General features: G+C 47.0%; 1 protein-coding gene across 1 annotated transcript; it reads left to right on the top strand.

Annotated features, from left to right (window-relative positions):
* Window positions 1–2,823: 2,823 nt before the first annotated feature.
* LOC141051081 (oocyte zinc finger protein XlCOF7.1-like) lies at window positions 2,824–17,213 on the top strand. The gene is made up of 7 exons (XM_073547941.1): window positions 2,824–3,044; window positions 6,682–6,831; window positions 6,957–7,136; window positions 7,220–7,343; window positions 7,423–7,520; window positions 7,707–7,788; window positions 15,984–17,213. The coding sequence occupies exons 2-7, from the start codon at window positions 6,754–6,756 to the stop codon at window positions 17,012–17,014; spliced, it is 1,593 nt and encodes a 530-aa protein (XP_073404042.1). The 5' UTR covers window positions 2,824–3,044; window positions 6,682–6,753; the 3' UTR covers window positions 17,015–17,213.
* Window positions 17,214–17,733: the final 520 nt, after the last annotated feature.

Below are 17,733 nucleotides of genomic sequence, written 5' to 3'. Positions count from 1 at the left end.
CACGCAGCTCTGCTCCGTACACCTCATACAAACACAACTTTGCTCCGTACACCTCGTATACACACGGCTCCGCTCCGTACACCTCGTACACACGCGGCTCCGCTCCGTACACCTCATACACGCGGCTCTGCTCCGCACACCTCGTACACACGCGGCTCCGAGGTGTACGGCGCGTACACACTCGGCTCCGCGCCGTACACCTCATACACACGCGACTCCGCTCTGTACACCTCGTACACACACGGCTCTGCTCCGCACACCTCGTACACATGCGGCTCCCCTCCATACACCTTGTACGCACTCGGATCCACTCCATACACCTCGTACACACGCGGCTCCGCTCCGTACACCTCGTACACACGCGGCTCCGCTCCGTACACCTCGTACACACGCGGCTCCGCTCCGTACACCTCGTACACACGCGGCTCCGCTCCGTACACCTCGTACACACGCGGCTCTGCTCCGTACACCTCGTACACACGCGGCTCCGCTCCGTACACCTAGTACACACACGAGGCTCCGCTCCGTACACCTCATACATGCAGCTCTGCTCCGTACACCTCATACAAACACAACTTTGCTCCGTACACCTCGTATACACACGGCTCTGCTCCGTACACCTCGCACATACGCGGCTCCGCACCGCACACCTCGTACACACGCGGCTCCGCTCCGTACACCTCGTACACACACTGCTCCGCTCCGTACACCTCGTACACACAGGGTTCTGCTCCGTACACCTCGTACACACACGGCTCTGCTCCGTACACCTCGTACACACACGGCTCCGCTCCGTACACCTCGTACACACAGGGTTCTGCTCCGTACACCTCGTACACACAGGGTTCTGCTCCGTACACCTCGTACACACAGGGTTCTGCTCCGTACACCTCGTACACACAGGGTTCTGCTCCGTACACCTCGTACACACACGGCTCCGCTCTGTACACCTCGTACACACGCGGCTCCGCTCCGTACACCTCGTACACACGCGGCTCCGCTCCGTACACCTCGTACACACAGGGTTCTGCTCCGTACACCTCGTACACACACGGCTCTGCTCCGTACACCTCGTACACACGTGGCTCCGCTCCGTACACCTCGTACACACGCGGCTCCGCTCCGTACACCTCGTACACACATGGCTCTGCTCCGTACACCTCGTACACACGCGGCTCCGCTCCGTACACCTCGTACACACGCGGCTCTGCTCCGTACACCTCGTACACACGGCTCCGCTCCGTACACCTCGTACACACTCGGCTCCGCAAACCTCGTACACACGCGGCTCCGCTCCGTACACCTCGTACACACGCGGCTCCGCTCCGTACACCTCGTACACACAGGGTTCTGCTCCGTACACCTCGTACACACACGGCTCTGCTCCGTACACCTCGTACACACGTGGCTCCGCTCCGTACACCTCGTACACACACGGCTCCACTCCGTACACCTCGTACACACGCGGCTCCGCTCCGTACACCTCGTACACACATGGCTCCGCTCCGTACACCTCGTACACACGCGGCTCTGCTCCGTACACCTCGTACACACGGCTCCGCTCCGTACACCTCGTACACACTCGGCTCCGCAAACCTCGTACACACGCGGCTCCGCACACCTCGTACACACGCGGCTCCGCTCCGTACACCTAGTACACACACGAGGCTCCGCTCCGTACACCTAGTACACACACGAGGCTCCGCTCCGTACACCTCATACACGCGGCTCCGCTCCGTACACCTCATACACGCGGCTCTGCTCCGTACACCTCGTACACACGCGGCTCCGCTCCGTACACCTAGTACACACACGAGGCTCCGCTCCGTACACCTCATACACCCGACTCCGCTCCGTACACCCCGTACACACGCGGATCCGCACCGCACACCTCGTACACACGCGGCTCCGCACCGCACACCTCGTACACACGCGGCTCCGCTCCGTACACCTCGTACACACATGGCTCCGCTCCGTACACCTCGTACACACGCCGCTCTGCTCCATACACCTCGTACACACGGCTCCGCTCCATACACCTCGTACACACTCGGCTCCGCAAACCTCGTACACACGCGGCTCCGCTCCGTACACCTCGTACACACGCGGCTCCGCTCCGTACACCTAGTACACACACGAGGCTCCGCTCCGTACACCTCATACACGCGGCTCTGCTCCGTACACCTCGTACACACGCGGCTCCGCTCCGTACACCTCGTACACACACGAGGCTCCGCTCCGTACACCTCGTACACACACGAGGCTCCGCTCTGTACACCTAGTACACACACGAGGCTCCGCTCCGTACACCTCATACACCCGGCTCCGCTCCGTACACCTCGTACACACGCGGCTCCGCTCCGTACACCTCGTACACACGCGGCTCCGCACCGCACACCTCGTACACACGCAGCTCCGCTCCGTACACCTCGTACACACACGGCTCCGCTCCGTACACCTCGTACACACAGGGTTCCGCTCCGTACACCTCGTACACACAGGGTTCTGCTCCGTACACCTCGTACACACACGGCTCCGCTCCGTACACCTCGTACACACAGGGTTCTGCTCCGTACACCTCGTACACACAGGGTTCTGCTCCGTACACCTCGTACACACACGGCTCCGCTCCGTACACCTCGTACACGCGGCTCCGCTCCGTACACCTCGTACACACACGGCTCTGCTACATCCACCCTGTAAACCCCTCCTGACCCCACACAGAAACTTCCCCTCATCCAGCACCATGACAACCAGCACAGCAGAGTCCTGTATACACTAAGGCCCCTGATCATGTGACTCCTCCCCTCCTCTGACCTCATCACAGGTCCTGTGCGCACAGAGCAGCCATTGGAATCTCTGCCACAGTGGTCTCACCGAACATCTGCTTTTTTTCATTCTTTTCTTGCAGGGGCTGCAGTAGATTTCATCCTAGATCCATAGAGCTGAGTAGAGGAGTGATTTCCCTTCCGTGTGCTGCTATTTGATGGTGACGTTTGTCCAACATCAACTTTACTGATTAAACCCCGCCAGGACTGTAGCAGGTAAAGACCCCAATAGCTCCAGGTATCCCTTCTAATGGGGGGGAGAGAAGTGTCTAAAAAAATCATCTTATCCTGAGGACAAAACCTTGTATATGGAGCAGAGGCGTAGCTAGGGTTTCGGTTCAGGGGAGGCGAAACTTCTGAGTGGGCCCCTAACTGGGTAACTGTGATTACAACTCGGTGACGCACCCTAATAGTGGATGTAGGAGATGACTGCGCTGTTACTGAAAATAATCCCTATATAAAGACCAACATGGATATTACCGCAATATGGTCAGTGGTAAATACCAGTCCTACAAAACATATGTGATTACTGCACAGGTATAGTTGGTGTCTTACCGCTGACATTCTTTCTGATGGAATCGGTCACTTTTCACGTCTTTTCCATCTGGCCCAGACCGACATGACAACTCCTCCAGCCAGGACTCGGCTACAGTGAATACAGCAAAGACACGTTTCACTTCTCATATTCCAGCTCCATCACCATCTATCTCCAACCTGCACAAACCCCTCATCCTGCTGATACCCCAATGCTGAGCCGCTGCTGCGGTATGTGTCCCTATTACTGCACCTGATACCCTAATGCTGAGCCTCTGCTGCCGTATGTGTCCCTATTACTTCACCTGATACCCCAATGCTGAGCCTCTGCTGCCGTATGTGTCCCTATTACTGCACCTGATACCCCAATGCTGAGCCTCTGCTGCCGTATGTGTCCCTATTACTTCACCTGATACCCCAATGCTGAGCCTCTGCTGCCGTATGTGTCCCTATTACTGCACCTGATACCCCAATGCTGAGCCTCTGCTGCCGTATGTGTCCCTATTACTTCACCTGATACCCCAATGCTGAGCCACTGCTGCCGTATGTGTCCCTATTACTGCACCTGATACCCCAATGCTGAGCCTCTGCTGCCGTATGTGTCCCTATTACTTCACCTGATACCCCAATGCTGAGCCTCTGCTGCCGTATGTGTCCCTATTACTTCACCTGATACCCCAATGCTGAGCCGCTGCTGCCGCATGTGTCCCTATTACTGCACTTGATACCCCAATACTGAGCCGCTGCTGCCGTATGTGTCCCTATTACTGCACTTGATACCCCAATACTGAGCCTCTGCTGCCGTATGTGTCCCTATTACTGCACCTGATACCCCAATACTGAGCGGCTGCTGCCGTATGTATCCCTATTACTGCACCTGATACCCCAATGCTGAGCCTCTGCTGCCCCATATGTGACCCTATTACTGCACCTGATATCCCAATGCTGAGCCGCTGCTGCCCCATGTCTCCCTATTACTGCACTTGATACCCCAATGCTGAGCCGCTGCTGCCGTATGTGTCCCTATTACTGCACTTGATATCCCAATGATGAGCCGCTGCTGCCGTATGTGTCCCTATTACTGCACTTGATACCCCAATACTGATCCGCTGCTGCCGTATGTGTCCCTATTACTGCACTTGATACCCGAACACTGAGCCTCTGCTGCCGTATGTGGCCCTATTACTGCACCTGATACCCCCTATACACACACTGCTCTGCTCCGCACCCCCTATACACAAACGGCTCTGCTCCGTACACATGCGGCTCTGTTCTGTACACCTAGTACACACGCGGCTCTGCTCCGTACACCCCGTACACACGCGGCTCTCCTCCGTACACGCTATACACATGCGGCTCCGCTCCGTCAACCTTGTACACACACAGCTTTGCTCCGCACACCCCGCACACATGCGGCTCCGCTCCATACACCTCGTACACATACGGCTCCGTTCCATACACCTTGCACACACGGCTCCGCTCCGTACACGGCTCTGCCACACCCCGTACACACGCGGCTCTGCTCCGTACACGCTATACACACGCGGCTCCGCTCCGTCAACCTTGTACACACACTGCTTTGCTCCGCACACCCCGTACACATGCGGCTCCGCTCCATACACCTCGTACACATACGGCTCCGTTCCATACACCTTGCACACACGGCTCCGCTCCGTACACCCCGCACACGGCTCTGCTCCGTACACACACTGCTCCGCTCCGTACACAAACGGCTCTGCTCACCCCATACACACGCGGCTCCGATCCTCTGTACACCTCATACATGCATATCTTTGCTCCGTACACCTTCTACACACATGGTTCTGCTCTGTACACCTCATACACACACAGCTCTGCTACATCCACCCTGTAAAACCCCTCCTGACCCCACACAGAAACTTACTTCACCTCATCCAGCACCATGACAACCAGCACAGCAGAGTCCTGCAGCCACTGAAGACCCCCGATCATGTGATCGCTGACTCCGCCCCTCCTGTGACCTCATCACAGGTCCTGTGTGCACAGAATAGCCCAGGACGACATTGCTGGCTGTGAGGTGGGGGGCCCACTGCTGGCATCGGGGCCCCCACACCGCCCTCTCAGGGGCCCATAGCGGCTGGGCGGCAGAGTAGGGAGATCGATTCTCCCTGCTCTGCCGCAGAATGTAACTGTATGGGCGCGCTGTGCACGCCGATACAGTTACAGTAGCGTAGCTCAGTGGGCCCCCTCAGAGCGTGGGGCCCCCCGGTAGCTACGCTACTGATATGGAGACATTGGCATCATATAACTGTTGTCTTGTTATTCTTACAAAAAATCTTTTATAAATGTCTCAAGCTTCTGTGTGTGAATCAGACACGAGATCTAACGTGATAGAAGATTACAGTGCGGGGAAGACGGGAAACATTCATACAGGCGGCCAGTGGTGATGGAGTCAGTGACGGACTCTGGCCAGATATGTTTCTAGAGCCTTAGTAGAAGATGAAGATGTCGTCCTCATCATGAATTAGTTATTTCTCCTGTCACGTGTCAGGCTGGTTTCACATTCGCGCTTTTTAAGCGCACGCACGGCCGGGGGTAGCTCCGCCCCCGAGCCGGCTCTCTGCCCAGCGTGCCCGCCCCTTCCTTGTAGCGCCGCCTCCTAGCGCACAGCGGCGCCTGCGATCGGCGCACCCTATCTTTAGCATAGGGTGCGCAGATCGTGCGCAGGCCGTGCGCTAGTTGCGCTTTGACCTGCGCTGCGCACTTTTGACGGTGCGCCGTGCGCGCCAAAATCAAACTTTTCGGATTTTGGCGCGCACGGCGCACCGTCAAAAGTGCGGAGCGCAGGTCAAAGCGCAACTAGCGCACGGCCTGCGCACGATCTGCGCACCCTATGCTAAAGATAGGGTGCGCCGATCGCAGGCGCCGCTGTGCGCTAGGAGGCGGCGCTACAAGGAAGGGGCGGGCACGCCGGGCAGAGAGCCGGCTCGGGGGCGGAGCTACCCCCGGCCGTGCGTGCGCTTAAAAAGCGCGAATGTGAAACCAGCCTCATGAATATCTCCTGCAGTATTACTAATGCTGATTCCAGTGTCGGTAAATGAGACAAGAATTAGCGTTATGGAAGATGAGTCTATGAGAAACATATTCAGCTGAAGAGTCCAAGGAGGAAACTGCTTGTTGTGTGTGGTCTAAAATATATAGGATTTATTAGCAGATGTAAAGGAGAAAAACTGAATACTGGAAAATAATAAATCTCCTGATATGTTTCCCCTTATTATCTCCAGAAATTGTATTATTACACAGGATTTTTATGATGTTACATCGTCATCTTCTCATTCAGGTCCCTACAATATCTGATCTTCTCAGTGGAGATCTTCTGTATAAGAGAATTTACCTAATTTACTCATCAAAGATGGATATGGACAGAGACAAGAGGACGGAGAGGATATTACACCTCACCCTAGAGATCCTCTTCCGGCTTACTGGAGAGGTGAGAGATTCTGATGACGTCACATTACATCATTCTTATCAATGGGAATAACGGACAGAACTGGAGAGGTGAGGACTCTGGAAATGTCTGTAGTGAGATTTATTAATGTGTCTCTCCATAACCAGGATTACACAGTAGTGAAGAAGACCTCTAGTGAGCGCTGTCAGGACCCTGTGTCTGAGGGATGTGAAAGACCCCTGACCCCAATCATGGGGCCTCCACCCCTCCCCCTGATACATGAGGACATCAATGACCAGAAGATCCTAGAACTCTCCTACAAGATTATTGAGCTGCTGACTGGAGAGGTGACACTGCTGGGAATGCTGGGACATTATACAGTAATGCTATGAAGGTATCGGGGAGATGACGGTATCATTGTATATGTCAGGTTCCTATAAAGTGTCAGGATGTCGCCGTCTATTTCTCCAAGGAGGAGTGGGAGTATTTAGAAGGACACAAAGATCTGTACAAGGACGTCATGATGGAGGATCCCCAGCCCCTCACATCACCAGGTAATAGGACTAAATGCACACGGCCTATAATTATCTGTATGTAAAGAATGAATTCAGTCCCTGTATGTGTTTTCTCCAGATCTAACCAGTAAGAGGACAACACCAGAGAGATGTTCCCGTCCTCTTCTTCCACAGCACTGTAAACATGAAGATCCCAATGTTCCTCAGGATCATCAGGTAGATGGAGGGAAGGTGTCATGAGATCTCCCCTATGATGTGTAGATGGCTGTGAAGATCTTGTTTTATCCACCACTATTATATGTTTTATACTTGTGTAATGAGATCGGTGGAGATGGAGGGATTAGAGATGATCATAGAGGTGACTTCTCCATCTGTCTGTGACTTTTACAATATTTGTTTCAGGGTGAAGATCTGACCCATATTAATACATTTGTGATTGGTGATGAGTGGTGTAAAGTGGAGATTCCTACATATGACTACCCAGGTGAGTAGTAACCACTAAATGTAGAGAAGTCACAGATTCTTCTCATATATTAAGAAACTCGGCACTCAACTTAAATGATCAGATAATTTAATGTTGTCCACACTTAGTAGTAAGCAAAACGTTTCAGTCTTACATCAGACCTTCATCAGTTACAGAATAAAGTAAGGCTATTAGGTCAGGTGGACCAATAATCTTGGTTGAGGATCACTAGGTCATTAAACATTCTGTGACATGAAAAAGTAGGGCAATGGTTGTCAGACCTGTGCACATATAGGGTTGCTGTGTGCTGTGCATGAGTGGCATGTGCAGATGCGGTGTCCACCGTAGAATGTGCTGATAAGTTAGAAAATCACTTGAAGAAAACTTATGATGGGCCTGTAAGAGATAGCGGATGTTAATGGTGCTGCTGGCTTCCTAGAACCCTGATTCTTTATTGGATGAATCTACCTTCTCCCCTTCTGTGCTGCTGAATGTGCTCATATAGTCCCTACAAGACCAAGTCCAGTCTTTATGACAAAACTTAGCTTTTATAATCAACAGCATTAAATGCGCCATTATACTGATTACAATGATACCTTGGGTGATGAAATCTGTCTTGTGGTTGTTGTTTAACCCCTTTCTGACATCTGACGTACTATCCCGTCCACGGTACCCGTGCCCGTATGACTGGGGACAGATAGTACGTCATAGCGATCAGCGGCGCTCCCAAGGGGGGACGCCGTTGATCGCGGCCGGGTGTCAGCTGATTATCACAGTTAGGTTAGGGCTGAGATTAGGGTTAGGGCAGAGACACACTGGCAAATTTTTCATCCGAGAATCGGATCGTAAAACTTACCCAGGCCTGCATCTCTCCTGACCTGAGCATGACAGCGTGATGGATTACTATGCAGCTGTCAAGTTCAGGTCAGGAGAGGTGCAGGCCAGGGCAAGTTTTACAATCCGATTCTCAGACGAAAAATTCGCCAGTGTGTGTCTGCCCTTAGGGGTGTGTTGAGGTTAGGGTTTGGAGTTAGAATTGGGGGGTTTCCACTGTTTAGGCATGTCAGGGACTCTCCAAACGCAACATGGCGTCCAATCTCAATTGCAGCCAATTTTGCGTTGAAAAAGTCAAACGGGCGCTCCTTCCCTTCTGCGCTCTGCCATGCGCCCAAACAGTGGTTTACCCCCACATATGGGGTATCAGCGTACTCATGACAAATTGCACTTTGGGTGTCTAATTTTTCCTGTTACCCTTGTGAAAATAAAAATTTAGGGGCAAAAAGATCATTTTTGTGGAAAAAAAATATGATTTTTTTATTTTCACGCCCGGGCGTTATAAACTTCTGTGAAGCACTTGGGGGTTCAAAGTGCTTACCACAAATCTAGATAAGTTCCTTGGGTAGTCTAGTTTCCAAAATGGGGTCACTTATGAGGAATTTCCACAGTTTAGGCACATCAGGGGCTCTCCAAATGCACATGACACCCGCAGACCATTCCATCAAAGTTTGCATTCCAAAACATCACTACTTCCCTTCTGAGCCCCAACGTGTGCTCATACAGTAGTTTTCTCCCACATATGGGGTATCGGCGTACTCAAGACAAGTTGGACAACAACTTTTGGGGTCCAATTTCTCCTGTTAGCCTTGGGAAAATAAATTGGGGACTAAAAGGTCATGTTTGCGGAAAAAATATGATTTTTTTTATTTTCATGCCGGGTGTTATAAACTTCTGTGAAGCACTTGGGGCTCACCACACATTTAGATAAGTTCCTTGGGGGTCTAGTTTCCAAAATGGGGTCACTTGTGAGGAATTTTACAGTTTAGGTGCATCAGGGGCTCTACAAACGCAACATGACACCCTCAGACCCTTCCATTAAAGGCTGCATTCCAAAACATCACAAAACGGCGCTCCTTCCCTTCTGAGCTCTGCCATGCGCCCAAACAGTGTGGGATATCAGCGTACTCAGGACATATTGCACAATAACTTTTGGGGTCCTGTTTTCCTTAGGAAAATAAAAATTGGGGGTGAAAAGATCATTTTTGTGGAAAAAATGATTTTAATTTTACTGCTGTACGCTATAAACTTCTGTGAAGCCCTTGGGGGTTCAAAGTTCGCACCAAACATCTAGATAAATTCCTTGGGGGGGTCTAGTTTCCAAAATGGTGTCATTTGTGGGGGGTTTCCACTCTTTAGAAAAAAAGGAGGAAAAAAACAGCGAGTAGATCACAGACTAAAATATAACCTTTAATCCATTAGGTTAAACATGAATGGCACAGGATTGCCGGGCATGTAGAAAAACACTTCAGAAACAGATGACGCGTTTCGACATAAGTTTTCATCAAGATCTGTGGTCAGACATGAGTGGGCAGACAATCCACTGTTTAGGCACATCAGGGGCTCTCCAAACGTGACATGGCGTCCGATCTCAATTCCAGCCAATTTTGCGTTGAAAAAGTCAAACGGCGCTCCTTCCCTTCTGAGCTCTGCCATGCCCCGAAACAGTGGTCCCCCACATATCAGGTATCTGCATATTCAGGATAAATTTCACAATAACTTTTGTGGTCCAGTTTCTCCTGTTACCCTTGGTAAAATAAAAAAAAATTGGACCTGAAGTAATTTTTTTGTGAAAAAAAGTTAAATCTTCTTTTTTTTTAAACATTAAAAAAATTCCTGTGAAGCATCTGAAGGGTTAATAAACTTCTTGAATGTGGTTTTGAGAACCTTAAGGGGTGCAGTTTTTAGAATAGTGTCACTTTTGGGTATTTTCTATCATATAGACCCCTCAAAGTGACTTCAAATGTGATGTGATCCCTAAAAAAAATGGTGTTGCAAAAATGAGAAATCGCTGGTCAACTTTTAACCCTTATAACTTCCTAACAGAAAAAAAAATTTGGTTCCAAAATTGTGCTGATGTAAAGTAAACATGTGGGAAATGTTACTTACTAAGCTTTTTCTGTGCCATATCTCTGTGATTTAAGGGCATAAAAATTCAAAGTTGGAAAATTGCGAAATTTTCAAAATTTTCGCCAACTTTCCGTTTTTTTTTTACAAATAAGCGCAAGTTATATCAATGAAATTTTACCACTAACATGAAGTACAATATGTCACGAGAAAACAATGTCAGAATCACCGGGATCCATGGAAGCGTTCCAGAGTTATTACCTCATAAAGGGACAGTGGTCAGAATTGTAAAAATTGGCCCGGTCATTAATGTGCAAACTACCCTTGGGGGTAAAGGGGTTAATCTTTATTTTCAGTTTTCAATTAATGATATGCTCGTGCTGTGGGGCGGCCTGTGGGAGGTGGTGCTCTGATTAGGTATTCATCTGTATGGCTTCTGACAGGTCACTGATCCTTCAATGACCTGCCCCTAGTTCACATAATAAGTTTTATAAATATCTTTGAAAAAAAAATCCATTTGAAAATGGTGCTGGTTGCACCTATGCTATAGCAGCTATCCGTGATCTGATAGCTGCTATTGTGCAGGCGCCGGCGGCACCAACTTGTTAGAGAAAAAAAAAGTTCCTCCTCCATGATGGTGCAGCCTGCACAGTAGCAGCTATCAGTGATCGCCAATAGCTGCTATTGCGCGGGCGCTGGCAACATTATCTTGCCGGAAGATTTTTTTATTGTCTAGGAAGATGGCGGCGCATGTGCAACAGCAGCTATCAGATCACCGATAGCTGCTACTGTGCAGGTGCGTCCGACGCCATTTTCAAACAGATTATTTTTTTAGGAACTTCAGTAAAACAGGAAAGAAATGTATAAATAATTAATTATATATGCGATTATGGTGCAGTGCAGGTGCTGCCGCTGACACATGCCTGCGGAAGGTTTTTTTTATGCTAAATGTGGTTTGGGCACACTGCAAGGCTCAGAAGCAAGTCAGAGATTTGAATTTGGGAGAACTGATATTGCTGCATTGGTTTATGGAAACCATGTAGCTTTTCAAGAGCCTCTGAGCCACTAATAATGTGACCTGAGATGAGAATCCTAGAATCCTAGAATCGTAGAGTTGGAAGGGACCTCCTGGGCCATCTGGTCCAACCCCCTGCTCAAAGCAGGATTCGCTAAATCATCCCAGTCAGATGTCTGTCCAGCCTCTGTTTGAAGACTTCCATTGAAGGAGAACTCACCACTTCTCGTGGCAGCCTGTTCCACTCATTGATCACTCTAACTGTCAAAAAGTTTTTTCTAATATCTAATCTGTGTCTCCTCCCATTCAGTTTCATCCCATTGCTTCTAGTCTTTCCTTGTGCAAATGAGAATAAAGTTGATCCTTCTACAATGTGACAGCCCTTTAGATATTTGTAGACAGCTATTAAGTCTCCTCTCAGTCTTCTCTTTTGCAAACTAAACATTCCCAAATCCTGCAACCTTTCCTCATAAGACAGGGTTTGCAGACCGGTCACCATTCTGGTCGCTCTTTTCTGAACTTGCTCCAGTTTGTTGATGTCTTTTTTAAAATGTGGTGCGCAAAACTGGACACAATATTCCAGATGAGGTCTGACCAAAGAGGAGTAGAGGGAAATAATGACTTCACGTGATCTAGACTGTATGCTTCTGTTAATACATCCTAGAATTGCATTTGCCTTTTTTGCTGCTGCACCACACTGTTGACTCATATTCAGTCTGTGATCTATTAGTATACCCAAGTCTTTTTCACATGTGCTGTCACTTAGCCCTATTCCTCCCATTCTATATATGCTTTTTCCATTTTTATTGCCCAGATGTAGTACTTTGCATTTCTCCCTGTTAAAAACCATTCTGTTTGTTGCTGCCCACTTCTCCAGTTTATTTAAATCTTTTTGAATCCTCTCTCTCTCTTCTCTAGTATTAGCTATCCCTCCTAGCTTTGTGTCATCAGCAAATTTAATCAGTTTACCCTCAATTCCTTCATCTAAATCGTTGATAAAGATGTTGAACAATACAGGGCCCAGGACAGAGCCCTGTGGTACCCCACTTGAGACATTCTTCCAACTGGATGTGCAGCCATTTACGACCACTCTTTGGGTCCGATCACTAAGCCAGTTATGAATCCACCTAACAGTTGCCTTGTCCATTCCATACTTAATCATTTTTTCAATAAGGATTGTATGAGAGACTTTGTCAAATGCTTTGCTGAAGTCAAGATATACTATATCTACAGCATTTCCTTGATCCACCCAATCAGTGATACCGTCATAGAAGGAAATTAAGTTAGTCTGACATGACTTATTAGTTACAAACCCATGCTGACTCTGTTTAATCACTTCATTCTTATCCAGGTATTGACATACATGTTGTTTAATAATTTGTTCAAAGATCTTTCCTGGTATAGAAGTCAGACTCACCGGCATATAGTTACCTGGGTCCACCTTCTTCCCCTTTTTGAAGATAGGAACAACATTTGCTCTTCTCCAGTCTTCTGGCACTTCTCCTGTTCTCCAAGAATTTTCAAAGATTATAGAGAGGGGTTCAAAAATTTCTTCTGCTATCTCCTTCAGTACTCTGGGGTGTAATTCATCTGGACCTGGAGACTTGAATTCATTTAGGCTAGCTAAGTGTTTCCTCACTATCTTTCTGTTTATAGATATCCTGGATTCTTCTATTCCCTTAATAGGACAGTGAATAACAGTTGATGTTACATTTCCTTTCTGAGAGAAAACAGATGCAAAATAGGAATTTAAAAGTTCAGCCTTCTCAACATCCTGTCTTACCATTTCATCATTTTCATCCTGTAAAAATCCTATAGCATCTTTGACTTTTCTTTTACTTTTGACATATCCCCAAAATCCTTTATTATTGCTTTTGACATCTCTTGCAAGCCTCAATTCATTTTCAGCTTTAGCTAATCTGATTTGTGCCCTGCAGGTTCTGCAGACAGCATTATATTCTTCTTTAGATATGCCTCCCTCTTTCCATTTTATAAACATTTTTTTCTTCCTTTTTAGCATGTGCTTAAGTTCTGTGTTCATCCATCCTGGTTTCCTTAACTGCTTCCTATTCTTCCCTCTTTTCGGAATTGTTAACAACTGTGCTTTGAGAATTTCATTTTTCAAGATTTCCCATCCTTCCTGGACATTTTTGTCTTTAAGGATATCCAGCCATTGGATCCCTCCAATTCTCTTTCTGAATCCCTTAAAATCTGCCTTTCTGAAATCTAACCTTGACGTCTGAGTCTTCACAGGTCTTCCGCCTCTAGTTATCCAAAATTCTAAAATAGCATGGTCGCTACCTCCTAGGGTCCCAGCCACTTTTACCTCCTCAACCATTTCCTCCCTGTTTATAAGAATTAGATCCAAGGTAGCAGTTCCCCTTGTTTTCTCCCTTACCTTTTGGAAGATAAAGTTGTCAGCAAGAGAGGATAAGAATTTCCTTGACCTGTTAGTTTTGCCTGAGAGAGATTCCCAACAAATGTCTGGATAGTTGAAATCTCCCATGACAACTATGTCATATTTTTTGGAGAACTTGGCCATTTGATGCATAAAGAGTTCATCCATAGCTTCAGCTTGCACAGGCGGCCTGTAGTAAATGCCTACAATGGTGTCCTTTCCATTGTTCTGTCCTTTTATTCTTACCCAAACAGTTTCCACAGAACTCCCAGTCTCTGAAGCTTCAATCTCTGTGCAGATATACGCGTTTCTAACATACAATGCGACACCCCCTCCTCGTTTATCAAGTCTGTTTCTTGCAAATAAGTTGTATCCTTCTAGTCTTGTATTCCAATCATGTGTATTGTCCCACCAAGTTTCAGTGATTCCAATGACATCATATTTCTTTTCCTGTGTTAGTAGTTCCAATTCTCCTTGTTTGTTGCCCATGCTTTGTGCATTAGTATAGAAACATTTTAGTTTGTGATTGGTTTCTCTTTCTCCAATATTTTTATTAATTAGATTCTTTCGTCTTTGTTCTTCCTTTCCACTTCTAATAGCAGAGTTCTCAATAGCATTTGTCAGGTGTATGGCTTTTTCTGGTCTTTTGCTTCCCTTCCCATGTTGTTCTAGTTTAAAGCTCTCCTTACAAGTGTAGCAAGGCGACTTCCAAATACATGCTTACCAGTCTTCGTAAGGTGCACCCCAACTCTAGCAAGTAGTCCATCGTATAAGTAGTTCACTCCGTGATCCAGAAATCCAAATCGTTGCTGACGGCACCATCGAAGTAGCCAGTTGTTCACCTGCAGAATCTTATTCCACCTCCTTGTTCCATGGCCATCCACTGGGAGGATGGAAGAGAAGACCACCTGCGCTCCCAGTTCTTTCACTTTCTTGCCTAAGTCTTCAAAGTCTCTGCAGATGGTTTCCAGGTCGTTTCTTGCTGTGTCATTTGTCCCCACATGTAGTAGCAGGAATGGGTAGTCATCTGTAGGTCTGAAGAGTCCTGATATCCTGTCAGACACATCTTTAATTTTTGCACCTGGAAGACAACACATTTCTCTTGAAGTAATATCCGGTCTGCAGATAGCGGCCTCAGTTCCTCTCAACAGGGAATCCCCCATGACCACCACTCTCCGTTTCTTCTTCACAACATTTTTCTTTTTCCATCCAGGAGGACTCTGAAGGCGTACAAGGTTGCTGCTTGTTGGCAAAGTCTTATCCTGATGTATTTCTTCATTGTTTTCCTGCGTGAGAGCCTGGTACTGGTTTCTGAGCAGTATGGGTGCTGACTGCCTCCTGATCCTCCTGCTTCTCTGGGTCACATGTCTCCATTCCTCTGTTTCTTCAGGTGCACTTCGAATTTCTTCTCTTTCTGTAACATGAAGAGATAATTCTGCTCTGTCCAAGAACTCTTCACCTTCCTTAATGATCTTCAACGTAGCTAACCTCTCTTCGAGATTTTGCAACTTTTCCTCCAACAGGGACACAAGCTTGCATTTGTGGCATGTGAAGTTTGGCTTTTCCACTGGTAAGTCTGTGAACATGTAGCAAGAAATGCAGCTCACCAAATGGCTCCTGGCCTCTTCCATCTTGAGATTTCTTAAAAACGATGAAAGATGAACCGGCGCGCGGTTTTTCTTGGTATTATGTTCGTCAACATAATGTTTCTTTGTGGCTGTTCATTCCATATTTGGGAGGCAGAATGAACTAACAGTTGAACAGCACGCTCCACTGGTTCATCCTATGAGATTTTCTATTAGACTGTGAATTGTCATTGTCTTCTTGAAGAATTCAATAGAAATGTTAAATGACATTCAAAGATATTTTATTCAAAAATAATATTTTTTTTATGCTTGACAGAGTACCGTACCAGGAGGTCAGAGGGACAGCTAACATCTTCAGTTTTTAAATCCAATGATCTTGAGACCCCACAGGATACAATTGAAGTGAATACCATTACACCAGATACACCATCATCCCTTCACAGCAAAGATCTATCATCTGATCCTTTGAAACTGGTCCTGTCTTCTGATTCATTACTGACTGCTAAGGAAAATCAAAGTCACAAAATAATCATTAAAAACAGAAATACTCCTAATACAAAAAATCCATTTTCATGTTCAGAATATAGAAATTGGTTTCCCATTGAAAACATTGAAAAGTCATTTCTTCAACATCCAAAAATTCATACAATGGAGAAAAGATTTTCTTGTTCCAAATGTGGGAAATGTTTTAAGCTCAAATCACATCTTGTTAGACACCAAAAAACTCACACAAGGGAGAAGCCTTTTTCCTGTTCAGAATGTGGGAAATGTTTTAACCGTAAATCAGCTTTGGTTAACCACCAGAGAATTCATACAGGGGAAAAGCCTTTTTCCTGTCCAGAATGTGAGAAATGTTTTAACCGGAAATCGGTTTTGGTTAACCACCATAGAACCCACACAGGCGAGAAGCCTTTTTCATGTTCAGAATGTGGGAAATGTTTTAAACAGAAATCAGATTTGGTTAGGCACCAGAGAATCCACTCAGGGGAGAAGCCTTTTTCCTGTTCAGAATGTTGGAAATGTTTTAAACAGAAATCAGCTTTGGTTAACCACCAGAGAATTCACACAGGGGAGAAGCCTTTTTCCTGTCCAGAATGTGGTAAATGTTTTAACCATAAATTCAAACTTGTTATACACCAAAGAACCCACACAGGGAAGAAGCCATATTTCTGTTCAGAATGTGGGAAATGTTTTAATCAGAAATCAGCTTTGGTTAACCACCAGAGAACTCACACAGGGGAGAAGCCCTTTTCCTGTTCAGAATGTGGGAAATGTTTTAATCAGAAATTTAATCTTGTTATACACCAAAGAACCCACACAGGGGAGAAGCCTTTTTCATGTTCATAATGTAGAAAATGTTTTACACTAAGATCAAGTCTTTAACATCAGGGAAGTCACAAGGAGGAGAAACCTTTTTCATGTCCAGAATGTTACAATTTTTGTTTAAAACATTTCTATTTCTTAAAGGGTTGGTCCATTACTAGGACAACCCCTTGTCATTCCTCATTCTTGGCCTATTTCAAATAAAAACACATACTTGCTTTCAGTTTCAGTGCCGTTCCAGTGGTCTTGACATGAGCCCTGCGCCCAATCGCGCTGACTTCAGTGTTCCTGCCTTTGGATGTATTGGACATCAACTGGAAGCTATTGCTTCGGCTTCTCTCTGACTTACTCTTATGATTTGATATGTCCAAAAGTAGAGACAGTGAACCAAGTTTAAGAACACACTTGCTTTTGAAATGCGTTGGTATTCTAGTCTTTTCCCTAGGTTCCCTATGATCCTTAAATACATTTTTCCTACATGTTTCAACCAAGAAAGAAAAAAGACTTTTTGCTATGACTGTATTTTAACTTTGAAAAAATAAAGAATTCATAATTTTAACCCCTTAATGTCTATTGAGGTGTACAGTCCGTCATAGCAGGAGGTAACTTCCTGCACCAGGACGGACTATGCACGTCATGCCTTTGAACTGTCACTGCCTGTAAACAAGCAATGACAGTTAAGTGCCGACAGCTGTCTATGACAGCTGACAGGCACGGCAAGGGGTGCAGGGACCCTTGCAGTC

This window comes from Dendrobates tinctorius, unplaced genomic scaffold (assembly GCF_039654945.1).
Source record: "Dendrobates tinctorius isolate UK_male_01 unplaced genomic scaffold, ASM3965494v1 ptg000155l, whole genome shotgun sequence".
In the NCBI taxonomy this organism is placed as follows: domain Eukaryota; kingdom Metazoa; phylum Chordata; class Amphibia; order Anura; family Dendrobatidae; genus Dendrobates; species Dendrobates tinctorius.
The sequence above is the reverse complement of the archived record's forward strand: the minus strand, read 5'-3'. Positions and strand labels throughout refer to the sequence as shown.